The sequence below is a fragment of the Stegodyphus dumicola genome, chromosome X2 (assembly GCF_044657685.1).
Source record: "Stegodyphus dumicola isolate Sdum_Otavi_A_Nest chromosome X2, ASM4465768v1".
Taxonomy (NCBI): Eukaryota; Metazoa; Arthropoda; class Arachnida; order Araneae; family Eresidae; genus Stegodyphus; species Stegodyphus dumicola.
Window position 1 is genome coordinate 116121190 of NC_140781.1, and position 19766 is coordinate 116140955.

At 33.6% G+C, this 19766-nt stretch overlaps 1 protein-coding gene across 2 annotated transcripts in view; it reads right to left on the bottom strand.

Moving 5' to 3' along the window:
* Positions 1-19766, bottom strand: part of Oseg4 (intraflagellar transport protein Oseg4) — a 232542-nt gene that overhangs the window by 17651 nt on the left and 195125 nt on the right. Inside the window, exon 32 of one of the 2 annotated variants that reach the window (XM_085809852.1) lies at positions 11777-14870. The exons of the other annotated variant lie outside the window; for it this stretch is intronic. Within the exon in view, the coding sequence (XP_085665978.1) occupies positions 14690-14870 (181 nt within the window). The 3' untranslated portion in view covers positions 11777-14689. Of the gene's footprint in view, positions 1-11776; positions 14871-19766 lie in introns of those variants that run through there. 2 annotated transcript variants of the gene reach the window in all.

The following is a 19766-nucleotide window of genomic DNA, read 5'->3' on the forward strand; positions in this document are numbered from 1 at the left end:
ATCAGGAAGCATTGGAACCTTATATAATGAACCACTTAGAACTTTTCAGCTACGAGATTCTTCATGAGGACCGCCATCTTCGTCCTTTTGCAGCTTTCGTGCTTAGCGATAATCAAAATTTTCTTACATAGAGCTTAAAAGTGCTTTCGCATCTGCTCTGTCCAAAATCTCAGCTGAATTTGTGTTTATAGCATGATTTTGACTTCGTCCTTATCACTCATTTAATGCAAAGCAAATGGTTGTAAATATTGTGTACATAGTCTTCCAGTTTATGAGAAAAATTTTTATTTTGTGTATTATATCTTGTCTCCAGGGCTCACTTAGGCATTTCTGTCCCTACATCGCTACATAAAGCAACCAAATGAAGATATATACAGCTTGCAATTTTGCAAGCTAGACGTGATGGCAGACTCAACGGAACTGTTGTTAAAAATTTCTGTTGCATTGCGATTTAGGATACCTTTCAACAACTTGAAAAATGTCTCGCCGCAGGATTCCAGCTCATTACGGGCAACTGTCAGGGTTTTAAAGAGGCAGGTTGGACAAATAGGAGAATCGCTCGTCATATGAGTCGAAGCGATGCAGCGATTAGAAGATGCTTGCAAGAATGGGTGGACAATGGCAGATTTCAGCGTCTGGCTAATAGCGGTAGACCTAGGGCCGCAACAGATCAGGAGAACAGTGATTGTCAGATCAGCTGTCACAGCACCTGATTCATCTCTATCAACCATCAGACGTGCGACCCGCACACGAGTGTCCACCATGACCATTCACAGGCGGCTGACAGAGCGAAATATACGCTCGTGCCGATCGTTACGCCACCTTCCACTCCAGCCTTCACACTGTCGAACCAGATTACAGTGGTGCTTGGCTCGATCAAGTTGGAATGAAGCTGACTGGGCACATATAGGCTTTAGCGACGAATCCCGCTTCCTTTAGCTACGAACTTCGATCATTCCTTCTTCGATGATCGTAAGACGTGTCTGGAGACGCCCAGAGCAGCGCACCGATCCTGCTTTCCCTACCTCGTCACTCAGGCCCTCAACCAGTAGTTATGGTTTAGGGTGCCATTTTCTTTGATAGCCGAACCCCTTTGGTCGTCATTAGAGGGACACTTACAGCACAACGTTACGTCGACATTCAGAGACCTGTTTTGCTGCCGTTCCTTTTGCAGTACCCTGGCCTTATTTTTCAGCAGTGCCACCTTTAAGTCCGATTATGCTATACCACATCGATAGTTCTCGATATACTACATCCCTCCCCCTTTACCATAACTGCAGTCTATCTGGAGGACGTCGAATTCTACTGGACCGACGCAAAGGTTGTGGCACTGCAGGTTTCTTTGGTAACCTGGTTGTATCAGCAGCAGGTCCGGTGGATGGAACATCTGGTACAACCTTGGGCTCGGAGGACGACACAGACTCATCTTCCTGGTGGCTACTAACTTTGAATGGTTCTGGAACTCCACTCTTATCAGGCTCTTTGGAAATCACGAGAGCTGGAGGTGGACGTATGAGCCCCTCATCTGTTACGATTCCTCCATCACGCATCTGATCGATATGTCGTCGCCATAGCTGACCATCTACTAATGAAACTGCCCATCCTTGGACTCGACGATTCCAAATCTCCATCGTCTATCACCTTGGCGATAATTTCTTACTGCCACTCTATCTCCTATTCTAAATCCTCGATCTGCAAACTCGTAGGTTCCTTTTCGAATTCTGTCTTCCACCCGCCTATTGAGATCTGGTCTCAATAAATCTATTCTTGTTCGAATTTCCTTCTTCAGCATTAGCATTGCAGGGCTCTGTAGAGTAGTTAAATTCGGAGCTTTTCTATATTGCATCAAAAATGTACTGAGTTTTTGTTTCAAAATTCCTGGATAATTTTACTTTGTTCTTAAAGATTGTTTTACTGTAAACACATACCGTTCAGCCTGCCCATTACTAGATGGTTTAAATGGTGCTGTAGTTTTGTGTTTGATTCCGTTACTCTGTAGAAATATCTTGAACTCATGTGAAGTGAATTGTGGTCCGTTATCACTCACCAACAATACTTGAAATCCGAATCGTGCAAAAAAGTTCCGTAAACATTCTATTGTTTTGTAAGTCGAGCTTGATTTCACTGGATAGGCTTCTAGCCATTTTGAGTGAGCATCGACGATTATCAAAAATGTATGTTCAAAAATAGGTCCTGCATAATCGATGTGAATACGTTCTATTGGAGCGCTCGGGTACTCCCAATGATGAACTTTTAACTTAGGAGGATCTATTTTATGTTTTGCACATTCAGAACAGTTTTTAGCAGTATTTTCAATATCTTTATCTATACCAATCCAAAATACATAAGATCTAGCAGTTGCTTTAATCTTTACAGTCCCTAAATGTCCGTAATGAAACTCTTTCAAAACATTCTCAAGGTATCGGTTTGGAATACAAACGCGTTGCCCAAACAGCCACCTTGGAGACTCTACTCCATATCCCTTCCTTTCAATTCACCGCCGCTTTGTAGTATTCGTAGCAGAGGACTAAGTTCAGCATCTATTTCAGTTTCTTTAGCCAAATCTCTGGCCGTGATTGGAAGAGTTTCAATCTGCTGTAATTGAAAAATAGTTACATCATTCTGAACAGACAGTTGCTCTGAGTTCGTCGGCAATCGTGATAGAAAGTCAGCATTACCATGCTCGTTTGTTTTACGGTAAATAACATCGAATTGGAATGACTATAAAGCCAAAGCGTAATGTAGGAGTCTTGTTGCTGCCAAAACTGGCATGCCTTTCTTTGAGCCGAAAATTGCAACAAGAGGTTCATGATCTGTAATTAACGTAAATTTCCTGCCCTTTTAAGTACAGAAAAAAGTTTTTTTTTTCATTCCCCAAATGATTGACAAAGCTTCTTTATCGGTTTGAAAATATTTTTCCTCCGTTTCAGTCAGTGTTCTTGAAGCATATGCAATTGGCCTTTCAGTTTCATCAGGAAGTTTGTGAGAAAGTACCGCACCTAACCCTACTGGTGATGCATCAGTTGCCAATGTTAAGCGCAATTTTGGATCATAATGCATCAAAACTTTTTGTGAACACAATTCTTTTTTAATGTTTAGAAAAGCCTCTTCACAACCCTTCGTCCAAACCCATTTTGAATTTTTCTTAGTTAATTGATATAAAGGATTTGCGATTGTCGCTAATTTAGGGCAAAATTTTCCATAAAAATTAAACCAATCCCAAAGAACTTTGAATTTCCTGGACATTTCTGGGTCTTGGGGCTTTTGAAATCGCTGATATTTTTTCATCAGTCTTATGTAAACTATTAGCATCAATTTTATGACCTAAAAATTTTTCTCATTCTGAAAAAAAATTATTTTTCTCTAAATAAAATTTCAATCCGTGAGTTTTACATTTTTCGAAGAACTTTTTTAAAGTATTTAAATGTGCCTGATTTTCTTACAAAATCTGCAGATACTTGTCTTAAATTTATAAGAATTTCTATCATGGTCAATCCCCGTACATCGCGAACACAATTTGCCTTTAGCACTCTTAGCTGCGAAGTTTTGTTTTTCAAACTTTTGTTTTGGAGCGACTGACTTAGATTTACCTTTATTCCTGGCGACTGCATCTACAAGGAATGTTGATGACCTAGCCCAATTCGAGCAAATTTGGCTAGAAATATCGCAGACCATCCGGGAGCTTTACCAGTCGATACCACGCCGTGTGGCAGCTTGCATCCAGGCTAGAGGTGGATCAATACCTTACTGAGCTCGTTACTTTGTAACTATGAAATAAATCCCTCAATTGTTCTGAAATTTTAATCATTTTCTAATTCTGTGCATAATCTTCCTATCCAATAATTTTTGTCTCCATCGGACAATTCCTTCTTGGTGCGCCGATTTTTTTTGTTATATTATGACGTTTTATCGAAATTAACGCCAAACTCAGGATGAACTTTGCCATTTATTTCAGTTCATGTAGACGCGTACGTATCAAATATCGATCATTTAAATTTGTAATATTTTATGCTCAATGCAATTAACTGGGAATAAATCTTGATTTGAATATTTTTTATTTTCTAAACGGTGTGCTTTTTACAGTTTGTTTAAACAGATTCAAATCATGCACAGATAATTTTAATAGAACTTTAATTAATATTTGTATATACCATGCTTTTCTGTTATTTTATCATACCATGCGTCAGGTATGAAATCTTTTAACGAAGTGCTGGCATCTGTAGATTTAAAATTACCTGTCGGTTAAAATTCCGATTTTTTAATACTTCATGCATCATTACCATGTTTTACTAATTTTTATCTTGCATTTGGTGTAAAATAATCTTTACTAAGTTTTCTGCCATAAATTCTGAGAACCATTTCTTATGCTGTTTCCACTGTGTACTATCATAGTCTTAGGTCGAATGTCTTTCAGATAGCGATGTATTTGTTCGACAGACTGACCATTAAAAAAAAAAAAAAAAAAAAAAATCCTAGAGTGGTAAACATCACAAATGCTGATAAAAAGGCAAGGCAACAGTTTAATTACTGACATTATAAACTACTTCAATACGGAGATAAACACTAATAGAAATTATTCGATTCTTACGTATTATCCTGTTGACAGTGAAACTGTCGTCAAGCAGCGCGATTTAGCACCATTTATGAACATGCGGGACGTTACAACACACTCATAAAGTTTCGTTTGGAAACCCAACTGATTCTCGAGAAGCCACCTTTTGTTTCAACGAGAAAGGATATACAGTACCCTACGCTTATTATGTTCAAATTTCCAGAAACCGAAACAAATGCATATTAATTAATTAAAAAAAAGTCGCCATTTATTATACTCAGCTCCACTCTTAGTGAATTCAGAATGACAAAAGACAGATTCTTCTGTGCCAAAATTTCCTGCTTGTAAATATCAAAGCTTGGTGTTTACGTATTATCGCCACCACCATACTAAAAGCCGCCATACTTTCAGAATACACCAAAGTGACAAACATTCGCATATACTAATTCTTGAGTTTTGATGAGCAACTTCACCATTTTCATATGCGTTCTTTTTGTCATATTCCATATTCCAAAGATTTTTTACAGAATTTTTATCTTAATTATAAAATATGCGCTTGTAAGATTTGCCTGTAGTGGAAGAAACCGAATATAGAACTTCTGCAGAAATATAGTACTTTGCCACAAAACCACTAAAAAAGACAATTGTCTTAAATCTCTAGCATGGTGCCTCAAAATTTCAGTCAGGTCAAAAGAAACAAATTTTAATGCCTCCAGGTTACCGCTACGTGTCAAATGACATGATGGTGGGAATTTATAGTTATATATCATAACGAAAGTAATTTTCCCTGTTAACCACTTTCTCCATAAGCCAAATTCTTCTGTTAATTAGGGAGCTATCAACTGATCCATCACGGTTATGTCCCACTTCAGACTTTCCAAGAAAAGGCATTTTGGAAAATTGTCCCATTTTAGACTTTCCAGACGTTAAATCCGAAAATGCGATTGAAGTTTCACGACTGAGAAATATGTATGAAATAATGTAAAGGTCTATAGTAAATAGGTTTTATACTCTTTTTCGGGTTAAATCGTTATTTAAAGCGTAAAAATATATGCAATAATATCTGCATTTGTGCTAAATTATTTTTTGCAATTTTAAATCTCTCGTCTCTTTTTTTTTTTTTTTTCTTTTTTTCTTTTTTGGTAAAGTTCGCCAAATTGTGTCAGGGTGGTTGTGCTTTTCCGTTCAGATTCATTTAAGTATTCATTTAGTATTTCATTTAAGTATTGTGGACCGTGGCTTTATCTTTCAGGTATGTAATACTTAATAAAATGAGCCTGACAGACATTTTCCAACTCCCGCCGGTCCCTATACTTGTGCGACACTGTTTTCAGAGTTCTTTGTCTGCACTGGACTTCAGAGGGCAGAATTTCCTTAAGGTTGCTAAATCAACCCTCTAGAGCAGGGGTTCCCAACTTTTATGCATTCTTTTCACCATTGCTAGAAGATCATTCCCTTTTGTTTCCAAAACTAGAAATATATACATGGTGTTTGTAAATGAATTGTGTGGTTTTAAAACGAATAATAAATCAATGCATTACTTGATATGCACAAACCTTATAGCATAAGCTATGGCAATGTCCAAGTTTTTAATGCATTAATCAAAATCCTTCAATATATGCACCCTTGGTCACATGACACACATTTACACAATGATCAAATTTTTCCCATACTCGGTGTACCATGTCGGTCTGCAGTGCATGCTTTATCCAACCACAAATTTTCTCAAGGGGCCCGGGCGGTACATAAACTTGGTCTTTAACAAACACCCAAAGAAAGAAATTGCATGGTGTTAAATCCGGCAAACGGGGTGGTTAGGGGAGAAGGTTGTTTGTTGTTGTAGCATGCCCAATCCAGTGTTGGTGAAGAACACAATAAAGAAGCTCTCATACATTCCTGTGAAAATGGGGTGAAGCACTGTCCAGTTGAAAAATGTAACTATCATAACTGATGTTCAGCTAGGGTAACAACCAGGTTTCGATCATATCTAGAAAGGAGTCACCGATCACAGTTTCTTGTTCGAAGAAAGATAGGCCAAGCATTTTCTCATGGGACACTGTACAGAATATGTGTACAAAACTCATGCTGCACTAAAACTACAAACCTGGACACCTCAAAAGAGCACACAGAAAGCTTTTTCCTGTTGCAGCATCATCTTGGAACTTGACACTGCAGCCGCGCAGTAAGCATGACAAGGAAATAGCAGATAGCGCATGAGAAACTCGGACAGTTGCCAATGTTTACGGTGTAGGTTTTACAATGGGTAAGGTAATACATCAATTTATTATTAATTTTTAAAACTGCACTATTCATTTATAAACACCCTATATGTGTAATATATATATATATATATATATTCATACAGATTTTAAATCATTTTTTAGACATGTTTTATAAATTAAACAACAAAAAATGCAGAAAATGTTGATAAATACCAAGACTTGGATAAACGTAGTACTTTATATTTATAAACTAAATACTTAACAGATCAATAAAAGGCTGACAGCATTCTTCCCTGGTTGAGAACTCTTGCCCTAGAGCAGTGTTTCTTAACCTGTGGTTCATGGACCCCTTGGGGGTTCATGGGTCATATTTTGGGGTTCCGCTGACTGCTCCTAATTTTTAAAATGTTTGCATCAATATTTAAAAACAAACTTTTTTTGTCACGGGCAACCTCTGTAAGCCAACTTGGATAAATGTAGTATTTTATATTTATAAACTAAATACTTAACAGATCAATAAAAGGCTGACAGCATTCTTCCCTGGTTGAGAACTCTTGCCCTAGAGCAGTGTTTCTTAACCTGTGGTTCATGGACCCCTTGGGGGTCCATGGGTCATATTTTGGGGTTCCGCCGACTGCTCCTAATTTTTAAAATGTTTGCATCAATATTTAAAAACAAACTTTTTTTGTCACGGGCAACCTCTGTAAACCATCTGTCTGCCATTTCCCAATAATAGAGACCCCCACAATACGAGAAAAAGAACATTCGCAAACCATATAAAATTTGAAATTTTTAGAAACACAAAGTAGCCTTTGAATTTTACTTCACTTGGAAATAAAGTGACATTAAAATCGGTTCCGCAAAGTTCTAGCAAATTTTTAAAACAAAATATTTGTTTTACTTTTTCATAAGTTGTAATTAAAGTTTTTTTCTTTTCTTTTTTTTTTTTTCCAAGTGTGTTTTGGTGTCTTAATGTTTCATTTGGTTATTTGATATTTTTTGTAGTCCAAAATGTCCAAAAAAAGGAAGTATGATGAAAATTATGTAAAATATGGATTCTGCTGCATGAAGGAATCGAACAGTGTTGAAAAGCCACAATGCTTTCTGTGTGAAAAAGTTTTGGCAAACGTCAGTATGAAACCGGCAAAATTGATTGAGCATCTCAAATCTCTTCATCCTGAAAATGTATCTAAAAATCTAGATTTTGTTACAAAGATGAAAGCCCAGTTTTTGAAATCTGGAACATTAACCAAACTTGGATTTGGTATTTCACAAAAACCTTTGGTTGAGGCATCTTTCAGAGTTGCATATCGTATTACCAAAAGTAAGAAACCGTATACTATTGGAGAGATATTAATTAAGCCATGTGCGCTGGAAATGGTTGAATTAGTTTGTGGACTGGAACAGAGAAAAAAAACTTGAGGCTATTCCATTGTCCAAGGATGTGATACATTCAAGAATAGTTGAAATTTCTTGCAATATCTTGAAACAAATTATCGATGAATTGAAAGCATCGCCATTTCCCTTTAGTATGCAACTGGATGAAACTACAGACATCTCGAATTGTAGTCAACTTCTTGTTTTTGTTCATTACATGTATGCTGATACTATCAAAGAAGAATTCTTATTTTGTGAGCCTCTTTTGCAAACTACAAAGGCAGTTGATGTTTTAGCGATTTTAAATGTTTTCTTTTCCAAACACGACTTCGACTGGAAACAAAAACTTAATTCACTTTGTATGGATGGAGCACCTGCGATGCTTGGCAATAAATCTGGTTTTGCCCATTCGGTAAAAAAAAAAGAGGCTCCTAATGTTATTGTTACACATTGTTTTTTACATAGACATGCACTGGCTACAAAAACTCTTCCAACCTTAAAGGAACCTTAAATCCAGCTTAAAAGAAGTATTGTCAATAGTTATTAAAACTGTGAATTTTATTAGAAGTAGAGCTCTTAATCATCGTCTTTTTAAAACACTGTGTCAAGAAATGAACGCAGAACATGAGGTACTTCTGTACCACACGGAAGTGCGCTAGCTGTCACGAGGGCAGGTTTTGAAACGAATTTTCATGTTGAAGACAGAAGTATCACTTTTTTTAGAAGAAAATGATAACTCACTCTTCGAATATTTCAAGAAAAAAGATTTTATATGTAAATTGGCTTACCTAGCAGACATTTTTAACCACATGAACAATATATGTCTTTCAATTCAAGAGCCTGATACAACAATTATGGATGCCACTGAGAAACTACAGGCATTTTTATTGAAAATGTCACTTTTGAAAATTAGAATTCAAAATGGGATATATGCAAACTTTCAAATGTTGGACGAAGTGCTTTTTGAAAATGGATCTCGGAAAGACAGTTTGTTATTGAATAACTTGAAAAATGAAATCTGTGAACACCTGGAAGTACTTCAAATTTCATTTGAAAAATATTTCAATTCGGATGGAATAAATATAAAAGATGAGTTGTGGATTCGTAATCCTTTTCTTTGTGATATTGACTGTATCGATGACATGAACCTTGCCAAAGATGAGCTAATTGATTTGAAAACAAAATCCTTGTTAAAAATGGATTTTGATTCAAAAACTCTTGGAGAGTTTTGGTCTTCTTTAAGAGAAGCCTACCCATTGCTTGTAAAACGAGCTATGGCAGCCATTATTCCGTTTGCTACAGTATATCTTTGCGAAGTGGGATTTTCCACACTTGTCACAATAAAAACAAAACATCGAAATAGATTGAATGTCAAACATGATATGCACGTTGCTTTGTTGAAAACCATCCCTTGATTCAATCTGTTAATCAAGGAAAAGCAGCAACATTAAAAATTTTAATTTCTTTTATACTATTGAAATAAAAATATTAAAATAATTAAATAATAAAACAGAATATATTTTGTAATGAATGATGTTTAAGCAATTTTTTTACAGAGAAGTCCGTGACATATTTAAAATTTTTAAAGTGGTTCATTGTGCCAAAAAGGTTAAGAAACACTGCCCTAGAGGCACTGTAAATAAGTGAAAGCTTCTTCTTGAATACCAGCTGATAGGAGGTGGAAATGCAACTTCTGTATGTTATCCCATCTTTCAAAGTTTCAACATTCAAAATTTTCAATTTGGGATAGATACATTATGTTTACATGGAGTAATAAGAAGAAAAAAGTTCCTGAAATGCTTTTAAGCATTGTTGCACAAAATAATAATATTTGAATAGAAAGGAAGTGGTAGCTGTAGACTGAAGAAAAAGTGAGGAAAGCCTTAGGCATGCTTTTAATCATGAAGAAGCAGATTGACTAAACAGACAAATTTTAATCTTTCAGTTAGCTAGAAACAGAAATTTTGAAACTTCAATAGAGTATTATAAGAAGCATCTTTTTAATGCACTGTGTGCTTAACTTATAACATGCTGAAATGCCAAACGAATAGACTTACGCCTTAGCAAAAAGTATAAATTTTTAAAAGATTTTAATGTTCTTCACAGCTGCAGCGAAGGATAAACTACATTTAAACTGGAAATTTCCATAAACAAGGAATTATAATTAAAGAACTAATAACAAACGCAACCATCTCAAGGAAGCGCAAAGAAGACAGAAAAGCGAAAAAAAGTTGTTAAAAGTCGCTTTTGTAGAATAATTTCACGTTACAGAGCTAAAAAATGTTTGTTTCCAGAGCTTTTTTTTGCTAATTCATTAAGTGTTAGGAGAGAATCTTTTATCAACTAGCTTATGGCTCACAAGTTCGAGAAAGTGAAAGCTGATATTGTTCATCAGAAACTACACAGTAAAAAGAAAGAAGCAGATGAATCATCATGCTGATGCTAACTGGATACAGGACATTTTTGCTTGGGCTGCTAAATGAATACAAGCCACATGAAATTTATAATACAAATTAAACTTGCTTCTGTTAGAGAACGTTCCTAAAACACACATTAATATTTAAAAGTGAAACAGTAGTTGGTTTAACAAACTGAAGCAATAAATTAATGTGTTATTAACATACAATATAGACCCAACAATTAAGAAGACAGCACAGGTTAAGCAGAAAACGTCGATTTTGAAAGTAGTTAAGAATTTACCTCTAATTTATCATAGATATAAGAACTCATGAATGACAGATAAGCATTTTTACTGATTTCCTTTCAAAATGTCACAGTGAATTAAAAAATGAAAAAAACTGCTTTAACTAAATAATTGTGCAGCACACATGCCTCTAACAGCTTTCACAAATATATTAGTGTCCCTTCCTGAAAACAAAATTTCTAACATTTAACCTTAATTTTATTGTATTATAAAAGTTTTCAAATGTTTTTACAGAACATGTTTAGTAAATGATGGACAAAATTGAATTTTTTGAAAAAAAGCAAGCACTTTCAAGGAGATAAATAAGTCGATACTTCTGCTAGAGGCCATGCACATTAAACATAACACAATAAAAACAGGTATACGAAATATTTAGATTTGTATATTAAATTGTGATTTAATACGATACAAAAAAAATTCAACTGCTTATATAATAAATTTACTGTAAATGAAGATAAATACAGCGGTGATAGATAAACAGACCATCATCAAACTAGTGATATGATTGTAAAAGAAACTTTTGATTATTAATGCAGCAGCAATTCTTTTAAATGTAGCAGTTCATAACAGTATGTTTAAATAAGTATAATAGTTTGTGGGTGCACATTTTGAATATCATACGGATTTTGTGCAGTTTGACGCACAAAAGATAAACCTGAAGCAATATCTGTATGCATTATCAAAAATCAATATCTATTATATGAATAAAAAACTATGAACTTTGAGAATACTCCCAAATACAGGAGTTTCAACTACGTTCAGTGAATAAATCAGTTTTTCAAGTTTTTTTAATCGTTTTATCTCTAAAATAAGATGCAGGTTAATCTGACCTAAAAACAGTCAATTTCTTCTGCCTGCATATAAATTTCTAAGCTTTCTAAGCAACAAAAACATATGGAACAGACACATGCCAAAATAAAATGAAAAAATATCTTTGTTTATTGAGCAATTAAACAAAAGAACTTTATCTCCAACTTGATACAGGAAATGCACACAATTTTCTGAAAATTCTACTTTTGTAACATAAGCTTCAATTTTGTATTTTGCCCCAGCCTCAAATTTGTATGTGTGTTTGGCCGAAAATCAGCAGTATTTTGATATTCTGCAGCAGCAATGCATTCAGCATAATAAAATCTTAGTACGGCTTTTAGTAAATAATGCAGCACTCGGAAAACTGGCATTTTAACTTTAAAAATTTTATTAATAAAAATTTTAATGAAATGTTAAAATTAATAAACAGCAAAATAAAATACATATTTCTTTTAAAACAAAATCAATATATACAACATTTATGACTATCACATTTACACAATTACCACATAAAAATATGCAAATATAAGACAAACATAACAAGATATGCAGTTATGATAAACAGAAAACAAAAACAATACATACCTGTCATTTTTTATTTGAAATCATACTAGGTCTAAAATCCAAGACCAGAAATACAAGCTAGTCCATCATCAAATAAAAAAAACATTTTAAAACTACTTAATTCCAAAATCCAAAATGAAAAAGCTTCAGATAAAAATACTATTGCAAATCCAGTCTATCATACTGTGAGTCCTTTGCTTTTAAAGTTATATTATAAAAATCATGTAAATATATTACAATGATAATCATTATAAATTTGTATAGCTACAATATAAATTATTTTATCTGCCATTTTACATCATGAAGAATTATGAAAAGCAGAGTGGAATGTTAGATATTTTAGGAACATTTACATACTAGAAAATATTCCAGTTTCCTTTGCTCGTAAAAATAATCCATACTGTGCAAATGGGCAATAAGTTGTATTTCATACCATTAAGCTAAACTTAATTTTCCAAATGGATGAACATATAGTGATAAACAAGAGTATCTCTCCTTTCTCTCTAAATCACATCATTGTATTTCTCAAATTTAGCAGAAAAGATGCACTTTTTTTCCAGAATTTGGGGATGGCCTTGGCAATATGCATGAATTTAATATCTCCACCCCCCAAAAAGAAGAGTGAAAGATGAAGATTTATGTTCAATGGGTCACGAAATGCAGAAATGAACATCAATATGCTAGACAAAGCACTCAAAAGGTTCCAAGATATTCAAAATTTATCAATAATCATATCACCGTATGTTAATAATTTAGGCGTGCATAAACGAAATATCACCATACATTTTTAGTTCATACTTTCAGCATGTTACAGTATTATGCCACAACTTCCTGGTTCAAAACTGCTTTTTAACTAGATGGCCACAAGGGATGCCTAAGACACTCAGAATCTTAAAACAGCACTGATAATTAAAAGATTTTTTAGCTTTATGTTTACAAGGCTTCAAAAAGTTACATCAAAAGAATATTATAGAAGATTACCATCATGTCTGAAAGATAAAGATTCTTATCTTAGTGTCGCAGTATTTAGATAGTGCACTTATTTTAACTCTTTCGCATAGATAGAGGCTAAAATCTGTTTCTCTCAAATATCTGAAATGCCTGTATATATCAATTTTTGTTGGAATGGATTTCCTTTCCCCATGCCACGTAGAATGCTACAGCATCAACAGTAACCTACTTATGTGAAGCAATTAGTTTTATTTTGGACATCTAAAGATCTCCAAAATAAAACTAATTTAATTTAAATTAGATTTATTTTGGAGATAGTTTTATTTTACAGTTTCCCTTAGGGACAGGATTGCAACTATGGGCATCAATAGCTAAACAAAGGAGAGGGAAAGTGTATTCAAGTAACAGAGCTACTTTTAGTCACTTCAGAAGAATGATTGGGATGTCATTTAACAACTGCCGAAACTAATGAGCCACGTACTTACCTGATGGCAGAAAGAACCAGGTAGAAAACAGACGCAGATGTTCAGGTAACCTGCTGATATCTGAAAGTTCAGGCATTTCAAGTGACTTTGTTATGAAAGAGTTAAACTTGTGAATAACTCTACAGAAGACCATCTATCCACTTTAGCCATAGCAAAGAATGCTGTTGCTGTAGAAAATCTAATGAATCAAGGATGTCATATCTTCTATATCCATATGATGGATACCTTAAAGATTAAATTGGGAAGAGTCTACCCTATTCTTCAAGAGCATCTTAATTTCCAAATGGTGAAATGGTGCAAATTAACATTAAAAAAATATTAAACAACACAAAAATTGAAATGTCTGGAAATTGCTGAAGGACATGAAATAGGAAAATATATGTATGAAATGTCTTTTGATCCTAAATGAAGCCAGCTTTTAATGGTGATGTTGAATTCACAAGTTACATCGAAATCATAATAGTATGTAAGAGTTTACATATTCATATTCTTGAAAAATGGCCCAAACTGAGACCAGAATATGGCTTGTGATAAACACACCAATGTGCCTTTACATACAGTTGCAAGAACTGCGGAATTTCTGCAACCAAAAAAATAAGTTATTATATGATATCTACTGTATTCATTTAATTTGGATTCAGAAGATTTAGTTTGTCTCCCAGCCCTTCGATGAGTTTCTACCACCTGATGAAGCTGCAGCAGCTATGAACAATTCGAATACACACCAGATAAGATTAAAGTTTCGGTTGTCTTGAAAATGGTTTCAGTACATGATTACATAACTTAACAGTTTTAGTGTAGGTTTTGAAAAGAAGCAGTAATTATTTCATTTTTACCTGTTTTCATGCATTAAGTATCTGAAAACTTTTGAGTGCATCCCATATTTTTCCTGCATTTATAAACAGTAAAAATGTACTTTAAAATTCATTCAGAATTTATACAAAATAAAGCTCAATATGGTAGTTACACTAGTGATGTAGTTCATAAGATATCAAACTAATGAACTACAACATAGTTTATGATATTAAACTGGTATTGATAACACGCAATGGCATAAGGCACAGCAAGATCGAGTAAGCATTTCCTGTTTAAATGCAGAATGGTGGCATTGTAAACAAGTCCATTGTAAACTGGGATTCATGATGGGCCTTCCAGATGCAACACATACGGGAAAACTAATGCCACAACTAGGACAGCATGAATACCTGCATGGAAATTTTTACAAATTAACAATATGAACTTCTAATATAGACTACAGTTATTACAGACACTATAAGGAAGGAACTGATTGTAAGGAATGTTAAATTATACTTCATTCTTGCCACTACAAAAAGAAGGCTGGTTTTTAGTATTCAGTATTTATCTGAATTAGTAATGATCTTTTCAACAGTTTTAATGATTTAACTAGGTAAACTTCAAAGAATCAAACAAAATGTTACATACTACACTGAAGTGCAACTGAATTAGGGATAGACATGATTATGCAAACTGTGTATCACTGTGACGCATTCATGCTGATGTGAGGTCGTTGTGGTAAGATTGTTGTTAATCAGTCATTTCAACTACCGGTATGAGTAAAATTTCTGATTTGGACACCTCCGATTGTGGACAGATAGTAGGCACTCGATGCATAGGCCATTCACTTTCTGGAGTCATCAAAGTACTATGGTTTTCAAGGTCGAAAGTGTCAAGCATACGGATGGTGGGGAAAAATTAGCGATGAGGCAAATTGCAAAGGACAATTAGCCTTGAACAAGCATGGTGTGAAATGGCTCAGCCATATTGTACATAGCCAGAGACGCCAAATATTAACTCAAACTACCACCTAGCTGAGACATAGGGCCAGTCATTTAGTCAGTAAATGGACCATGCAATGATGGCTTCACCATATGGGCTTTGGGAGACATAGATCCACAAGAGTATCATTGTTCAATGATTGCCATCCAGTTGCACGTCTTGCCTGACAAAAGAACACAGAGAATGGACACCAGAGGACTGGAAACAAGTAGTATGGAGTCCTGAGTCACGATTTCAACTACTTAACACCAATGAGAGGTTGCAAATATGGCATCAAGCTCATGAAGTCATGGATCATAGCAGCTCAGTTATGGTCTGGGGTGTTTTCTCTTGGCAGTGTTTGGGATCTTTGGTACTTGTACCAACCTCCCTCAACATGATTTGGTACATATAGTTGCCGAGCAATCATCCTCCTTGCATTTATGTTGTCCTGTCATTCACAAGAAAATGGAGCCCTCCATTGTTTGTCATGAATTGGTTACCTAGAACCAGATTTAAATCCTGCTGAGCACTTCTGGGATGCTTGGAGAAAGATGTGAAACTGCATCACACAACACCTAGTCACCTTTCCTGAATAATGGACAGCTCTATCTGATGTTTGACAAGCCATTCCCAAAGAATGCACCCACAAACTTACTGAATCTATACCCTGTCATGTGGCAACCATTATCAAGGCCAGAGAAGGCCCAGCTCTTTATTGACTTGCTATCCCTAATTCAGTGTATTTACATAAAATGCAACTATTTCAATATATGATAAATGCCAAATGTAATAATTGCACTTTTATTTAAACAGTTCTATATTGCATAACAATATGTGTGTGCTCTTGCTCTATGGGATCATTTGAAACTAAAAACGTGAAAAACATAAAACTGATGCGTCAAAAGTTAAATAAATGTAAGTGATTGACCAAAAAATAGAACAGATTTTGGCTGGTCAAAAGGATATAGTATGAAGGAAGTGGAAGCATTTGCAGCTGTTAAAAAAGTATAATTATATACCTGTATAAAGGTCAGTTTAACGACACTCAATTGGAAAAAAACTAGATTATATGCTATGGCGAAGAAAAAAAAAAAAAAAAAACCATATTTTGGCTGGTCAGAAGGAGTTAGTATGAAGGAAACAGAAGTATTTTCAGCTGTTAACAGCAGCATAATTATATATCTATATAAAGGTCGATTAAATAAGCCTCAACTGAAACTAAAAAACTGGACAATATACTATTCCCAAGTAGCACACGACGCTGCAAACTGGTCATGGTAACTTTTATGGCGTCTTTACAACGTTGCGAAGATGCAAAATATTTGCCATTGCAACTTCGCAATTTGTCGACGTCATTGAAACGTCATGATATGACTGCTTTTAGACGTTGTAATAGAAAAGAGCACTCTTTTCATAGTTCATCAGTGTTAATTTTAGAATGAAAAGAGACTAAATCTGCCCTTTCAAGAATCTGAAGTCCACGTAAGATTTATTTTGCAATGTTTCATTACTTTATTTCCTCTAAATATATTCATTTAAGGTAGATTCATCTAATGAAATATAAATTTAATATAAATGCTTTTGATCTATTAAATTTAATTAGTACTAAAAATACGTGCTAAATTATTGTTTAAAATTTTGTTAAAATAATTAATACTTAAAATATTTTTTTATAAATATTACAGCAAAATATTTAAAAATGAAACCAATCTATAAAGTAAAAGTTATTAAGTTATGCATTTTATATATTTTAAAAAATCATATTTCCTAAATCAATGCAAATCACATGTTAGCAATTATTTTACTGCTAAAATATGACTTTATTTATTATTTTTGAAGTAAGGATGAATTAATATGCTGACATAATATGAAAATTTTGCCGCATGCAGAGCAAAAAGTACAATTTTCGTGAATCTTTATACTTGGATAACAATAGGGTAACTTTAAAAAATCCAAAAGGGCGATTTTAAGAATTCCGAGAAAATGTCCAATGTTAAAAGACGATGCATATCCATGCATTTTTAACGTCTGTCCAATATATATGACGGAAAACTCATCGACGGTCAGGACAAGCAGAACGGAAAAATTAATGGAAAAGGAGAAAGAAATATTAACAATTTTAATGGAAAATGATAAAATTAATGGCTTTCATAAATTACTAATAAATGTTGACATCAAAATTAGAAAAACTGTGAACAAAAATATGAAATTCATTGCCTATAAAAATTCTGATGAACTGTTTTTTTATGTTTTTACGTTTTTCCCATGCATTCAAGAATGCTTGTTTTAATCCTAGTACACTCGGGATTTGGTGATATTGACATTACAAATGTTTTAGTGAGCTCAATAAATATTTTTTTTTTTTTTTTTGTAAATTTTGTATTCTGTGAACATTGTTCGTAATTCTATTCAGTTGAAATAATTCTTCTACGCCATTTAAAAAAGATTCTATTAAATTATCAGAAGAACCGTCGAAAGGTTTAATGCAATTGAATAAATCGTTGAAACGTTGCACTGAATTGCTGTTCAACATTCGATGTATATTATTTACTGGATGATTATATAACGTAAGATCTGAGCTCGAGGCTTGCGTGCTTTGGCTAGCTGCCAAATTTGAACAAGTTAGTAATTGCACGATAATTTGACTCCATCTTATTTTCAGGAATATTTTCTTCACGCTTTTGTAATTCGCCGTCAGAATTAAATACTGGAGACCTTCCATACAAAAAGAGAACGACGCACAAAAATATAATGATGGCAGTTTATACTGAATTGAGAAGAATCTTCATGATAATGCCGAATTTCTGCTTATTTTGTTTGTGAATATCTGCTTGCACTATGCTAATAATATTATCTATAAAGTTAAATAGTGTTCTGTTTTGGTGTTTTGTGACTTTCTGATGATTAAACTTATATTGTGGCGGTGCAATATTTGGATACACGGATTATTGTTATATTTGGATACACGAATTTGGTTATAACACCGTGCGATATTTGGATACATGGATCATCGTTATATTTGGATACATGGATTCGGTTATAACGTCCTAAGTGCTACAGCGTATATCATTCATATTAATCAATTATTGTGTTCATGATACAGGTTGGTGCTCAGACTTTAAGCATATAATAGAAAAAAATAGTGTTAAGGAAACATTAGCCTTACTATGAAATATTGTAATCTATAATTATGCCATACTTAATTGTGAAGTATTGAAAAACACTAAATTTTTTTCATTGACTGAAAATTACAGTTTTACTACTTGTTGTTTGCTATTTATTCTTCCAAACACTGTGGAATTCACGTTTTTTTAAATATTGCCGTTACGTATGTCTATTAGATACGTACATATGTCTATTCATAAATGAATGTTGGAAATAAGGTTTTGTTCTTTATTAAATTTAAGTATATTCATTATACTTCAATAAGTATATTAAGTAAGTCATTTAAGTATAGTATATTCATAATTTAAGTATATTCTTCGCTTACATTTTATGTGCTTGTGATAAAAAAATATTTCATTGTGTGCTATTTAACGAAGAGCTCACTTTAACGTACTTGCTTACTATCATATACTATATTATTTAAATTATTTCTGTACAGTATCAAGAGGAAAGTTATTGATTACAAAATGTGCCTGAAATGATCATTGTAATCTAGCACTATTCTAAAATGTAGAAACTAAAAATAGGTAATACATTTACATATGATCGAAAGAAATGATGTTAAGAAACATCAGCATTACTAGTAAATACCGCAATCCATCATTATTGCACTTTCAATTAGTTACTATTTAAAAAACATAAACATTTTTTTATTAATTGAAAATTTTAGTTCTGTTACCTTCCTACTGTTATTTATACTTTCAAACTCTACTAGTTCATGTTTTTTTTTTTAAATAGTGCTGTCATGTATGCTGTTTGTTACGTTATTATTTCATTTTAGATATGAATATGGGAAGTTATTAGATTTAGGTATATTTTTGTATGAAATATTTTTGATCACATTTATTAACTACTTTATACTGTCTTTCATTTGCATATCTTGGAGATATAGAAATTAATGGTTATATTTCTTCCTGTGAAATACGAAATAAATTTATACTTGAGTTCAGGTAAAATACTGATTATGTTACCTTAAGAACCGCTTCCTATTTTATCATGACAGGGGCAATTTTCAATTTCTCTGAGATTTAACAGAAATAAATGTGATAATTCTGTTATCAGAAACGCTCTTTTTTTAACCCACATATATATCTTTACTTTTATTTATGTCTAATTGAGTTTTAGTTATTTAAAACATACTATTAATGTTATATATT